Source organism: Cucurbitaria berberidis (genome assembly GCF_010015615.1).
Source record: "Cucurbitaria berberidis CBS 394.84 unplaced genomic scaffold K460scaffold_4, whole genome shotgun sequence".
Taxonomy (NCBI): domain Eukaryota; kingdom Fungi; phylum Ascomycota; class Dothideomycetes; order Pleosporales; family Cucurbitariaceae; genus Cucurbitaria; species Cucurbitaria berberidis.
In genome coordinates, this window is record NW_024468938.1 from 2,370,281 (window position 1) to 2,381,434 (window position 11,154).

Sequence of the window (11,154 nt, forward strand, 5' to 3'; positions counted from 1 at the left end):
CTATGCGCCTCGTGCTCGAGTAATCGTGTCAGCACAGTCCAATCATGGGCAGTCAGGCCAACAAGATCAACGTTGTGACTGGTGAAATGGAGCCATAAACATGGCATGTTGCAACGCGACAACGTAACTGCACAGAACCAGCGATAGCCCAACTAGGGCGTAGGCGCGTTGAAAACCCGCTTGCATGCACCCGCTACGCGTATACAACGTCGGGTGGGTATAAATTTTATATTGGTTCCTGTGCACGGAGATTGTTAAGATTACTTCCTATCAAAAGAATATCTTGAGTGACACATTCCGCATGGAGTTAAATCACATTGACGGCCTCCCAAACCGTCCCACTCACATCTCTCCTGCCGCCTTGTGCTGCATGTCACCCGAAACTTGTGACTGTGGAGCCTTCCTACCGCATCATAAGCGCCAAGAAAGAGTAGGGCCCAATATTAAGCTAGGACGAGATAGCCTATCACGTAATGCATCGAGCGTTTGCTGGACTTGATCCTGGTTGCTATTTTGTCGTCGGTCACAGCGTCAGTCTAGTATCAAAATAGTATGACGTCGTTAGCTTTAGATGATATAAGGCTAAGGTGTTGAGAGCAGTGTTGAATACCCTTAGCACAAGATGCGGTGACGCTGTGCAGGGCTGAGGGCAGTGTTAGTGGCCACTCGAATATTGTATATCTAATTGCATGGGCCACTTCGTGTGACAGTAATAATAGTTGTCTCCCGCGAATGCACCTTCTTCATACCGCTATCGGAGTCGGGCCGTGCTTTCCTCTTCAACTTCACTGTCACCTGCCACATTCATTCGAATGTCTTGGTAAGCCGACGAAAGACATGTTCACCTTGCACCTCGCTCTTTGCTTATAACAATCGGACCCCGAACAAAACATACGGGAACTGGAGTACGCTTAAAGGTGAGCATTTCTGGCGTGGTCCCTTCTCGCCCGCGTCCATTTGTCTGTCATAGCTTTGACTTTTGAATCCTGTCCGAATTTCTGCCGTCACCGACGACAAGTCAGCCCGCAATCTCCAATACTCAACGACCCAATTTAACAAATTTGTTGATTGACGCTTGCACAATGATCAATATCGAGGTTGAAGCTAAAAGCGAGGCCGAGTCGACCGTTACAGAAGTATGGAAGCCCAACAGGAAGGAGCTTCTCATTATGGTCAGCCTCAGCTTCATATCAATGATGGTGGCGCTCGATGCCACCATCCTGGTCACTGTTCTGCCAGTAAGTCAGAACTATCCATGGCATTATATACTTGTGCTGACTTACATGTCCATAGCATATCGCACAGAAGCTCAACGGAACTTCCGTGGAAGCATGTACGTAATTTTAGTGAGAAGTGGAACAAGGCATACACTGACTTCGTACCTCGCCCTTTAGTCTGGACGGGCACATCATACCTCCTTACCTCAGCCATTTTTCAGCCAGTCATTGCTTCATTCTCTGCTCTCTTTGGTCGACAACAGCTTCTATTTGTGTCCATTATCTTCTTCACCGTTGGTACCATACTCTGCTCGACCGCGAAAGACTTTGCCACGATTCTCACAGGGCGCTGCATACAGGGTGTGGGTGGCGGGGGTATGATCACACTTACCCAAGTCATCTACTGCGACATGATACCTTTAAGACAGCGCCCAAAGTACTTCTCCATGATTATCGGGGCCTGGTCAATTGGTTGTATAAGTGGTCCAGTTATTGGCGGTGCATTCGTGGGACACGCCTCCTGGCGATGGTGTTTCCATATCAACTACCCTTTCTGCGCTCTCGGCTTCCTCGTTGCGACCTTGTTCGTCCGCTTCAAGGCCGTCGAAAAACTCACACTAGCTCAAAAGCTGAAGCGGGTGGATTGGATAGGCTGTTTTCTCTTCATAGGGAGTATGACCAGCTTCCTGGTTGGGCTGTCTTGGGGCGGTATCCAATACCCCTGGAAGTCAGCGGCAACATTAGTACCCATCATCCTAGGATTTCTCGGCATTGTCGTCTTCGGAGGTTGGCAAATGTACGCAAAAGAGCACACTCTGCTACCGATGTCGGTCTTCTACAACTGGAGTTCGATTGCAGCTTTCTATTCAGCTTTCGTCAACGGAGTTATTGTCAGTATCGGTTAGACCTCGATTAAGTCATGTCGCTAACGTTATAGCTCTTCACTGGTTTGTACTACTACCCATTCTATGAAATGAGTGTTCGCGGTTCTTCCTCGACGGGTGCAGGCGTCGCTTTCTTACCCGCTCTATGCTTTATGGTACCCGGTTCAGTAGTCGTTTCGGTTCTGACGACACGGCTTGGACGTTTCCGATGGGCGATCTGGGGCGGTTGGGCAGTCACCACGGTGGGATGTGGTCTGATGATTCTCTTCGACCTCCATACTAAGAAGGTTGTCCTCGTGGTCGCACTTGCTATCATTGGCTATGGAGCTGGCACGGTGTTGACAAGTGTCAATGTCGGGGTACAGGCCATCTCGAAGATTGAAAACAGCGCGATGTCAGCTAGCATGTACGGGTTCTTTCGCAGTTTGGGAATGCCCCTTGGCGTTACTGTAAGTTTTCCATCTGCAAGCCGAGTCTTGTTTCACCATGCTGACTCCCCATCCAGCTAGCAGGAACACTCTTCCAAAACTCGATGTCAGGCAGACTTTTACACTTTGGCCTACCTACTACCATTGCGCATGACTCGGAACGCTATGTCTTTATCCTTCGAACCATGGCCAGCTCACCGGAGAAGTCTGCAATCTTGGAGTCCTACGTGAAGGGCTTCGAGTCTGTCTTCATCATGATGACGGCAATCTCTGCGAGCGCATTGATTGTCAGCTTCGCGATTAGGAAGTTCAGTATGGACAAGATTCTCTTGGCACAGTTTACTGCGAGGTGATCTGGCCTTGTCAACGGGTTTGCCGGCTGGGGATAGATTCTTTTTATTGAGATACCTGGCATTCGGTGTATAACCTTTTAGCTACAGTGACAATCTCTCATCTAGATTTTAATACCCTCGAGAATGGGCTTGGCCTCATCGCTCTTCCACCAGCTGACACCGTCCTTGCCAGGATAGCTGAACTTATCCATGCTTTCAGGCTTCATCTCCACACTGTACCCTGGATCCATGGGCGTAACATAGTACCCTCCCTCGATTTTGGAGGGGTGGAAGAAATGCTCATGAAGGTGGTCAACGTACTCCAGGACGGACTTCTTGCCTGAAACAACGACATAGTCGATGGTGGAAAGATGCTGCGTGTATTCTGGTAGACCGACACCGCCGCTGTGCGGTACAATGGGGACGCCGAATTTGGCGGCCATGAGCAGGACGGCGATGACTTCATTTACACCACCTAGACGGCATGCGTCGATTTGGCAGATGTCGATTGCCCCTGAGGCGAGGAATTGCTTGAACATGACGCGGTTTTGGCACATTTCGCCTGTTGCGACGCCAATGCCGTAGGGCTTTAGCGCTTCGCGGATGGCTTTGTGGCCGAGGACTTTTGAACAGCGTTAGTGACTGTAAGAATTAAATTGGATTGCTGCTGCTTACCGTCATCGGGTGAAGTAGGTTCCTCAATGAACCAGGGCTTGAACTCCTTCAACTCCTTCATATACTCAATCGCCTCCGGCACGCTCCACACTTGATTGGCATCCACCATGAGCACATTGCCCTTGTCGAAACCGATGATTTCCCGGGCAATGCTCAGGCGCTGCTTGTCTTGAGCTACATCGCTTCCTACCTTGAGCTTGAAGTGCCTGTACCCCTTTGCCAAAGTCTCTTTCAGTAGGCCGCGCATCTTGTCCTCACCGTAGCCGAGCCAGCCGGCGGAGGTGGTGTATGCGGGTACGGCCTGGGAGTTGAGTGCTTCTTCAAGACGCTCCTTCTTCCCTTGCTCGCTCTTCGTTAGAATCTCGAGCGCCTCCTCTGGGGTGAGGGCGTCGGTAATGTAGCGGAAATCGATCAGGTCGACGATTTGTTGGGGCGTCATGTCTGCAACGATTCTCCAGACGGGCTTTCCGAGTGTCTTGGCCCAGAGATCCCAGATTGCGTTTACCACGGCTCCGAGAGCGAGGTGGATTACGCCCTTTTCGGGGCCGATCCAGCGCAGTTGGCTGTCGTTGACGAGATGGCGCCATGTTTTGCCCCAGTTCTCGACTAGCGACTCTAGGGTCCGGCCCTTGATGCGCTCTGCAAGGTGGGCGATGGCGGTGCAAACAATTTCGTTTCCGCGGCCAATAGTGAAGGTCTGTAAGTTGTCAAAAGGTGTTACATCTCATTGCAAATATTTCTCTAGATCAAGATAAGAGTTTTCAAGGGCAGGCGTGAAATTGGATTTGTTGACAATGAAACAAAATAGACTAATTGACTCACCATGCCATGTCCCTTGAACTCGGAATCTGTGTGCAGGATGCAGTATGCGGAGGAATAATCTCCTGCCGCGTTCATCGCATCGGAACCGGTCTTGTCGAGGGATGTCTACACCAACTGTCAGAGATATGAGGTCCTAAAATGCTAGCCACCGAAGCGACTGTGAACAACTCACTGGGAAGCGGACATCCCTCGTCTCAGAGCCTGTGATAGTAACCATGTTGATGGTATCGTAGTAATAATCGACAATTCGTAGTTGTTGGACTGTTTCCGAGTTCCGAAAACCCCACGTCTAGCGCGATACCCCGCAGAGCCTCAATTGAGTATAGTAGTAGTAGTGAGTTTGAAGAAACTTTTAATCTAGCAGGAGAGCACGAAAAAAGTGATGAGGAAGTGTCAAAATGAGGGGTTATAATGGTTTGCCCCGGGCATCTAGGTCCTTATAACCTGCGCCAACCCATCCGCAGTCCAAATCCCACACGACCAACACCCCAACGGTGCCGGCGGGACCACTTACTAAACCCCACCGTGTGCCGTGTAATTCGTGGAGAAATGCTTTCCGTAGCCCACGCGCCACTCGTTGCGGCTGGAAATCGGGGCATTCGAAACCGCCTTGTTGCGCTACTTGGCTTGTTGGTCGTTAATTCACTCACCACGTGAGGCGGAATAATCATATAGACCCATGTGTTCCCTGCATATCGCGGAGACGACGTGGATCGACGTGGAGGCTCCGGAAGCTTCGTCAGTAGGCGAAAAGCTTGAGCATCACGACTGGCGTATGGGTGATTATGTGGGTGAGGGAGCAATTACACATATACGTGTTCTAGGGGGAGGTGACAATAGTGCGTATGCGTGGAGAAGAGTGTGGGAGAAAAGTAGTTAGCCCTAGAGCTTCGAGGCATGATCAATGAGCTTTTTCCTGGGGCATCTAGGCTTGTGGCTTTAAATTGGAGCTAGCAAATGCTAGATTGGGTTCACAACTCTTCCTCAAGCTGCGTGCCTTTTTTCTGAGTCTCTATTCCCCAAACCTTGATATTCACGTGGTTCTACACCTCACAACCATACTGCATGTCATCTCAAGTCCTATACCGGCTTTCTGCCATTAGAAAGAATGCGTTGCGCTGCTATCGAGCAACCTTCGTGTCCCATGCACGGCTGAAACGACAAAATCACTTGTGTCTCACCTACAGTGCACCAATGTTAGTCCGCCTCAGTAGGGAAATCAATAACATCTTAATATCTCGCAAAGCCTTGTAGCGAGGGCAGAGGGCTTATTGCTAATGGCAAGAGCATGGTGTTGAGCGAGCGAGCCTCTGCCCTTGTCATAATGTTGGCGAAACAGGTATGTAAATGGATGGTAGTTGAGGAGTATCCTCAGTACTTCGCACGAGAGAGACAACGAATAATGGGATCTGCACATTAGTACGGAACAAGAGAGAAACAAACAAACGGACCTGGTTCAAGCACTCCATTCGATTACAATTCCCCGTTACATACACTCGTAGTCGTGTTGCCAGATCCGAAGACCCTACAGCACGTCAATAGCTGTCCCGAAAAGATCCACCCGAATACTCACAAGCCCATTGCCAAGGAAGAAATGTGTTTCATAGCTCTGGCCTTTTGAGACTTTGCACCTGTTGATTGTGAATGTGTATTCCGCTTTTGTTCAAATGTCGTGTCGTCTGAACACTTATTTGATGCCCCTCTTTTCCGTCTCGCTGTAATAGATGACCATACGCCAAAGCTTCTTAACGAGAGATTCTGCTTCTTCATCGAGTGCCTTTCAATATCATTAGTAATAAGTCTCAGTAAGTAGTAACAAAGGTTACTCACAACTTCCAAGTTCTCCACCAGCGGCTGCGGCCCACCCCGATTCCTCAGATGCTCTACAATGGCCTCGACAAGCATCTCCTCTTGCAGACCCATGAGTTCAAGCACTTTATTGGCAGCCCAGTCCTTGATGTCTTTTTCAATGTTCTTCTCGGGCAGGTGCTCCCACGAGACAGGCCACCTCCACAAGCCCTCCTTGTCATTGGGAATATCGCGCGCAAGTTGTCGCTGCGCCTCCTCGACTTCTTCTTGTGTGAGATTAGCGCGTACCGCAGCGTCGAAGTTGATGGGGATGAGAGTCCGCTTCTTGGTGCCTGGCTGATCGGTAATATCTTCGTCTTCGAGTAGATTTTCGACGTCGGCGGCTGTGCGGCGGGGTGCAGCAGCTGTTTCGAGTTTCTTTGCGGCGGCACCGAGAGAGATCTTGAAGTGTGATGGCTCGCGCTGCTCTTGTGAGCGCATGAGCTCCTCGGCTTGCTGATCGAGGAAGGCATCGGCCTGGCCGCGTGCTTGGTCCCTTTGCTTCTGCTGTGCCGCCATTTCGCGTTGCTCTTGGGAACGATCGACAGCATCTTCCTTGGCCTCGCGCTCGCGGATCTTTTCACGTTCACGCATGTACTCGCCATGATCGCGGTAGTAGAGATGTCGCTTCAAAGATGACTCCTGGTCGTCATCGAAGTCTTTGAGCTGCTTGGCCTGCGCATCGCGAGCTGCTTGCTTCTCAGCCTGCTCGTTCTTCACGCGATCACTAGTACGTTCCAGGCCCGCGACGGTACGGCTCTCATGCTTGAGCCATCGAGCAAGCTGCTTCTTATACGAGTCGTCAAGCTCCTCGTCTCGCTTCTTCTTGCGGCGGCGCTCGATTTCGGAGTCACTGGCAGAGTCATCGTCATCCTCGCGGTTGATATAGACACCGTTGTTGATCGCTCCTCCATTAACAAAGTTGACGCCTCCTTGATAATCGCGTGGGAATTGAGACCCCTTAGGTCCGCTGGGTGCGCCTTGGATTCCCCGTTCTGCTCTCGGGCCTAGTGGAACTCCGTTGGCACCACCAGGTCCAGATGGCGCTGAAGGCGGCGGGGACACGCGCCTGCCGCTACGACGACGCTCTTCGGCCTCGAGTTCTTCTTCCCTCCGAAGTCGTTCCCGGTCGCGTTGGTTCGAACGGTCGCGGAAGGCAGCAATTTCGGCCGAGACTATTTCGCGCATTTCTGCTGGGATGTCTGCCAGCTCGTCTTCACCAGTTGTGAGGTTCACGAAGGCGACCTCGACATCGTCACCATCCTGCGCTGGCGCGTCCTGCATCATTGTGTCCCCTCTATACTCCATCACTGGAATATTCGGCGGGTTGAAGAAGCTTCCTAGAACTAGAGAGAGGGCCTCCTTTGCAGTGTCGAGTCGGAATTGAACCGTGTTCTCGTCTTCGTTTCGAGTCTTGCTCCATTCCTCCGCATATTTGATTGACGCATCATCGACCATGACCTGCAACTTGGTTGTTTCGACTTCTTCATCCTCCTCTTTTTTCTCCTGCCCGGGCTTCTGGCGCTTCGTGGGTACGCGGACATCTTGGAAGATGTCGGCGGCTGTCTCCAAACTCTGCGCATCTGCGAACTCGGCGAACCCAAACGTCTGAGGTTTATTGTTGGCGTCGGTAGCTCTGGTCCAACGGACTAGTTTCCCAGCTGTCTCCAGAATGCGTTCCATACCCTCATCACCTCCAACACCGTCTGGGATATTGCCCACGAAGATAGTCCGCGCAATCTCTTCACGACTGGGCGGGATAACCTGCTGAGGTCCGTCTCGTCGATCGCCATCTCTATCCATGCCCAGCCCGCGGCGCGCAGGCATAGATGCATTGTCTTTCCGTCCTCCTCCAGGGCTGTCTACAGCTCCAGTGCGACCTCCTTGAGTTCCTAAGCGAATGACGGGGGCGTTGAAGTTGAAGTTGGGCATGTTCGCAGGAGGTTGCCAGTTCGGTGGGAGAGCGCGTGGTCCGCCTAGAGCTGGAGGTCCTTGACCAAGTGCGACGCCTGGGGGAGCGACACCGGGAGGAGCAGCTGCACTGGGCGGTCGTCCTGTGATATGTTAGTCTGTAATTCCAAGCAGCATGAAGCTTTGTGTCCCTCAGACACGGTGACTGACCCATTCCTGGCGGTGCCATACCAGGCGGAGCGCCTGCAAAGCCCGGCGGGCCACTGTACCCTGGAGCACCTGCGCATGTTAGCCTTGGTAATGTCACGAGGATAGTTGCACGTACCAGGATAGCTGTACATGTTTGCTGTTTATTGACAGGCAAATCAGCGAAAGAAATGATTAGTGAGGTCGATTGTCGCGTGTTGCGTAAAGGTAGAAGTCTAGTCGAGATTTGAGTCTCGAAGCTCGGGCCAGCATGCGAACGACTAACTCCCGACAAATTTGGGCAGTCGCGACGTAGTGAATGACTTCCATCATCGCCAACAGCATCCCAAGCCTCAGTCTCGATTGCCTTGCTACACCAGGCCCAACGCCCTCTCACGCATGATCTAATATACCAATTGATCATCCACGATGAGCTCCCGTTCAATCGGCGAGCTCCTGCTCCGCCCATCCTCCTCCAGGATTCCTTATACATCGTCTACACAGTGCCTACGACGAATCACACCATCATGGACTGCTCAGCGATGCATATCCAGCACTCCGAATAAAGCTGCGCAGCCCCAGAGAAAAGAAGACGCCTTCGACATCGAAGAGCGGGAGCAACAAAGATCGCAATCCCGTCAACCATCCCAAGACACCACGTCCGAAGCAATCGACTCTCTCTTTTCCGGCCTGCCGACCAATCGCCCAAGCCAATACGCACAACGCAACCAAGCAACCTCCAGCGACGAGCTGCACGCAGCGCGCTCTTCCCACATCTTCGGTTCCGAGTTCTCCTCGGCGTCCCGCAATCGCCCCACCCGCCGTCCTGGCCTAAACTTCGACTCCATGTCTCTGCCAGACGATATGATTAATCCTTCCCTGAAAAACAAGCCCAGCGAAGCATCCTCGCTTGCCACACAACAGGAAGAAACCTTCGCAAACTATCCGCGTCTGAACCCGACGTACGGTCGCACCGTGGAACTGGACGCTAGCCGGGGCAGAGATATCGTACGGGGGATAGGCATGTTGGGCTCACTAATGGCGAGGAATAAAGTGAAGGGCGAGTTTAACAAGCAGAGGTTTCATGAACGTGGAGGACTGAAGAGGAAGAGATTGAATAGTGAGAGGTGGAGGGCGAGGTTTAAGCAGGGGTTTCACCAAATAACTGGGCGGGTTAGTGAGCTGACTCGGAAGGGGTGGTAAAGCTTGTTCCAGGGGTGAACTCCGAGCTTGGGTCGATAGGAGCCCTGTACGATTTGAAGCATGGTGTATACGCTGTATTATAGGACTCATTGTGATCTAGCATTTGGGCCGGGTTCCCTTTGTAGACAACATATGTCCTTGAAGACTCTTTGTGCATTTGATAAGCGTAGACATTCGCCTTTTGGCTGTGCTATATTCATACAATAACATTAAGATCTACACGCAAAATTCGATATGCACACTCTACACTACTTTTGAACGCAAATATACCCAGAACAACCTCAATAATCCCTTCAGCGCCTTCAGCCTGTATGTACCGATGCGGACTAAGCCTCTACGAGTCCCCTTTAGCTAATGCCCTTAATCCTTCTTCCCACTCCCGCTCCCTCCGCCGTACCCATATCCTCCCAGCCCATATCCACCTCCCATTCCCCCTCCTCTTCCATTCGCAACAGGCAGTCCATACCCGCTGCCTCCGCTCCCGAACTTCCCCCCACCACCGTTCATCCTATCCGTAGCATACCGCTTCAATCTCCTCGGCAACTCCACGCCCCTGAAGTACACAACACAAATTGCCGCGCTTGCCACCGCACTCAGTAAGCAGTATATCAACGTGCTCGTGTAGATATGGCCACCATAGCCACTCCAACCCGGCGGCAGCGTCGTGCTAGGATACCAGCGCACAGAAAAGGACAACGGGAGGGAGTCACCGATAGTGATCTTCGTATTGCGCGTGTGCGAGGCGATAGAGTACGCTGTAGCGGCATCCACGGTGCCTGGAGAGGTAGATTTCGGAGCGGCGTGGACGAGCAGGTTGAGGTAGTTGCCGACGTGTAAATGGCTCAATTGCAGTGTACCTGCCAACGCGATGATTAACGGTGTATAGAGCGTGCTCTGCGTACCCAACGCGCCCTCCTGCGTCGACTCGTCGCTGACTCTGTATTCGTTCTCGAGGACGGAGGGAGGCAGGGGCTTGGAAGGGATGCGGCAGCTGAGCGGTGCGTCGCTGTGGATGTAGAACTCTAGCAGGTGAAAGAATTCGTCCGTTACGAAGTCGATAGTGCAATTGATGTCTTTCTCCACCCCAAAGAACAGCTCCAGAGATCTGCCCGTTTCATTGCATATCGGGAAGGGGATATATTGGAGATGGCCGGCTGCGTCTGTGATCTAGTTTTACAGTCAGCTTTTTGTTGAACTCTCTGAACCCTAATTTCTGTCTGAGATCACTCCGTGTTCGGGCTGCATTGGTGTCCTCGGAGGGTATGCCATGGCTAGACGTACATGTTCACCTGTATCTCTACGTCCCAGTCAGCGATTGTGGGGGGATGCAGCTTTGTAAGGATTGTGCTTACATTGTCCTGTTCAAGCAACTGACAGGTATTGGTTCTCCCGGATTGTATCCTCTGGCCTCTTCTAAGCTCTTCAGCGGTACCTGTCCGCTCAATGCACTGGCAAGAGAAAGCCAAAATGCTTGCACGGCCAATAGGACGAGCCACATCTTGTAAACTGTCAGAGGGCCCCCCAAAAAAGATGTGTGGTATAGCGTCGGAAGGGTATGAACAACAGCAATTACCGTATATACATGTCGGTGCGCAAGTGGTGAATCTGTCAATTATCGCAATACGATGGGCAAAGGCCCAAGCGCCAC

At 51.9% G+C, this 11,154-nt stretch overlaps 5 protein-coding genes across 5 annotated transcripts; 2 read left to right on the forward strand and 3 right to left on the reverse strand.

The window, feature by feature from the left end:
* Nucleotides 1-927: 927 nt before the first annotated feature.
* K460DRAFT_387556 (MFS general substrate transporter) lies at nucleotides 928-2,882 on the forward strand (the record flags this gene model as incomplete). Its single annotated transcript, XM_040935646.1, has 5 exons — nucleotides 928-1,238; nucleotides 1,294-1,333; nucleotides 1,395-2,107; nucleotides 2,155-2,550; nucleotides 2,607-2,882. The coding sequence occupies exons 1-5, from the start codon at nucleotides 1,083-1,085 to the stop codon at nucleotides 2,880-2,882; spliced, it is 1,581 nt and encodes a 526-aa protein (XP_040786062.1). The 5' UTR covers nucleotides 928-1,082.
* Nucleotide 2,883: 1 nt separating this feature from the next.
* K460DRAFT_341716 (mandelate racemase/muconate lactonizing protein-like protein) lies at nucleotides 2,884-4,784 on the reverse strand. Its single transcript, XM_040931162.1, has 4 exons — nucleotides 4,531-4,784; nucleotides 4,359-4,463; nucleotides 3,537-4,233; nucleotides 2,884-3,483 (listed from the first exon to the last, which is right to left on the reverse strand). The coding sequence occupies exons 1-4, from the start codon at nucleotides 4,573-4,575 to the stop codon at nucleotides 2,984-2,986; spliced, it is 1,347 nt and encodes a 448-aa protein (XP_040786063.1). The 5' UTR covers nucleotides 4,576-4,784; the 3' UTR covers nucleotides 2,884-2,983.
* Nucleotides 4,785-6,045: 1,261 nt separating this feature from the next.
* On the reverse strand, nucleotides 6,046-8,458 carry K460DRAFT_357223 (uncharacterized protein; the record flags this gene model as incomplete). The annotated part of the gene is made up of 4 exons (XM_040932020.1): nucleotides 6,046-6,135; nucleotides 6,189-8,260; nucleotides 8,328-8,396; nucleotides 8,443-8,458. 4 exons carry the CDS (start codon nucleotides 8,456-8,458, stop codon nucleotides 6,046-6,048), a joined length of 2,247 nt encoding a protein of 748 aa, XP_040786064.1.
* A 274-nt stretch (nucleotides 8,459-8,732) lies between these two features.
* Nucleotides 8,733-9,506, forward strand: K460DRAFT_288658 (uncharacterized protein; the record flags this gene model as incomplete). The annotated part of the gene is made up of 1 exon (XM_040929060.1): nucleotides 8,733-9,506. One exon carries the CDS (start codon nucleotides 8,733-8,735, stop codon nucleotides 9,504-9,506), a length of 774 nt encoding a protein of 257 aa, XP_040786065.1.
* A 180-nt stretch (nucleotides 9,507-9,686) lies between these two features.
* Nucleotides 9,687-11,113, reverse strand: K460DRAFT_146366 (uncharacterized protein). The gene is made up of 3 exons (XM_040926777.1): nucleotides 10,859-11,113; nucleotides 10,788-10,803; nucleotides 9,687-10,673 (listed from the first exon to the last, which is right to left on the reverse strand). The coding sequence occupies exons 1-3, from the start codon at nucleotides 11,002-11,004 to the stop codon at nucleotides 9,867-9,869; spliced, it is 969 nt and encodes a 322-aa protein (XP_040786066.1). The 5' UTR covers nucleotides 11,005-11,113; the 3' UTR covers nucleotides 9,687-9,866.
* Between the last annotated feature and the right edge of the window lie 41 nt (nucleotides 11,114-11,154).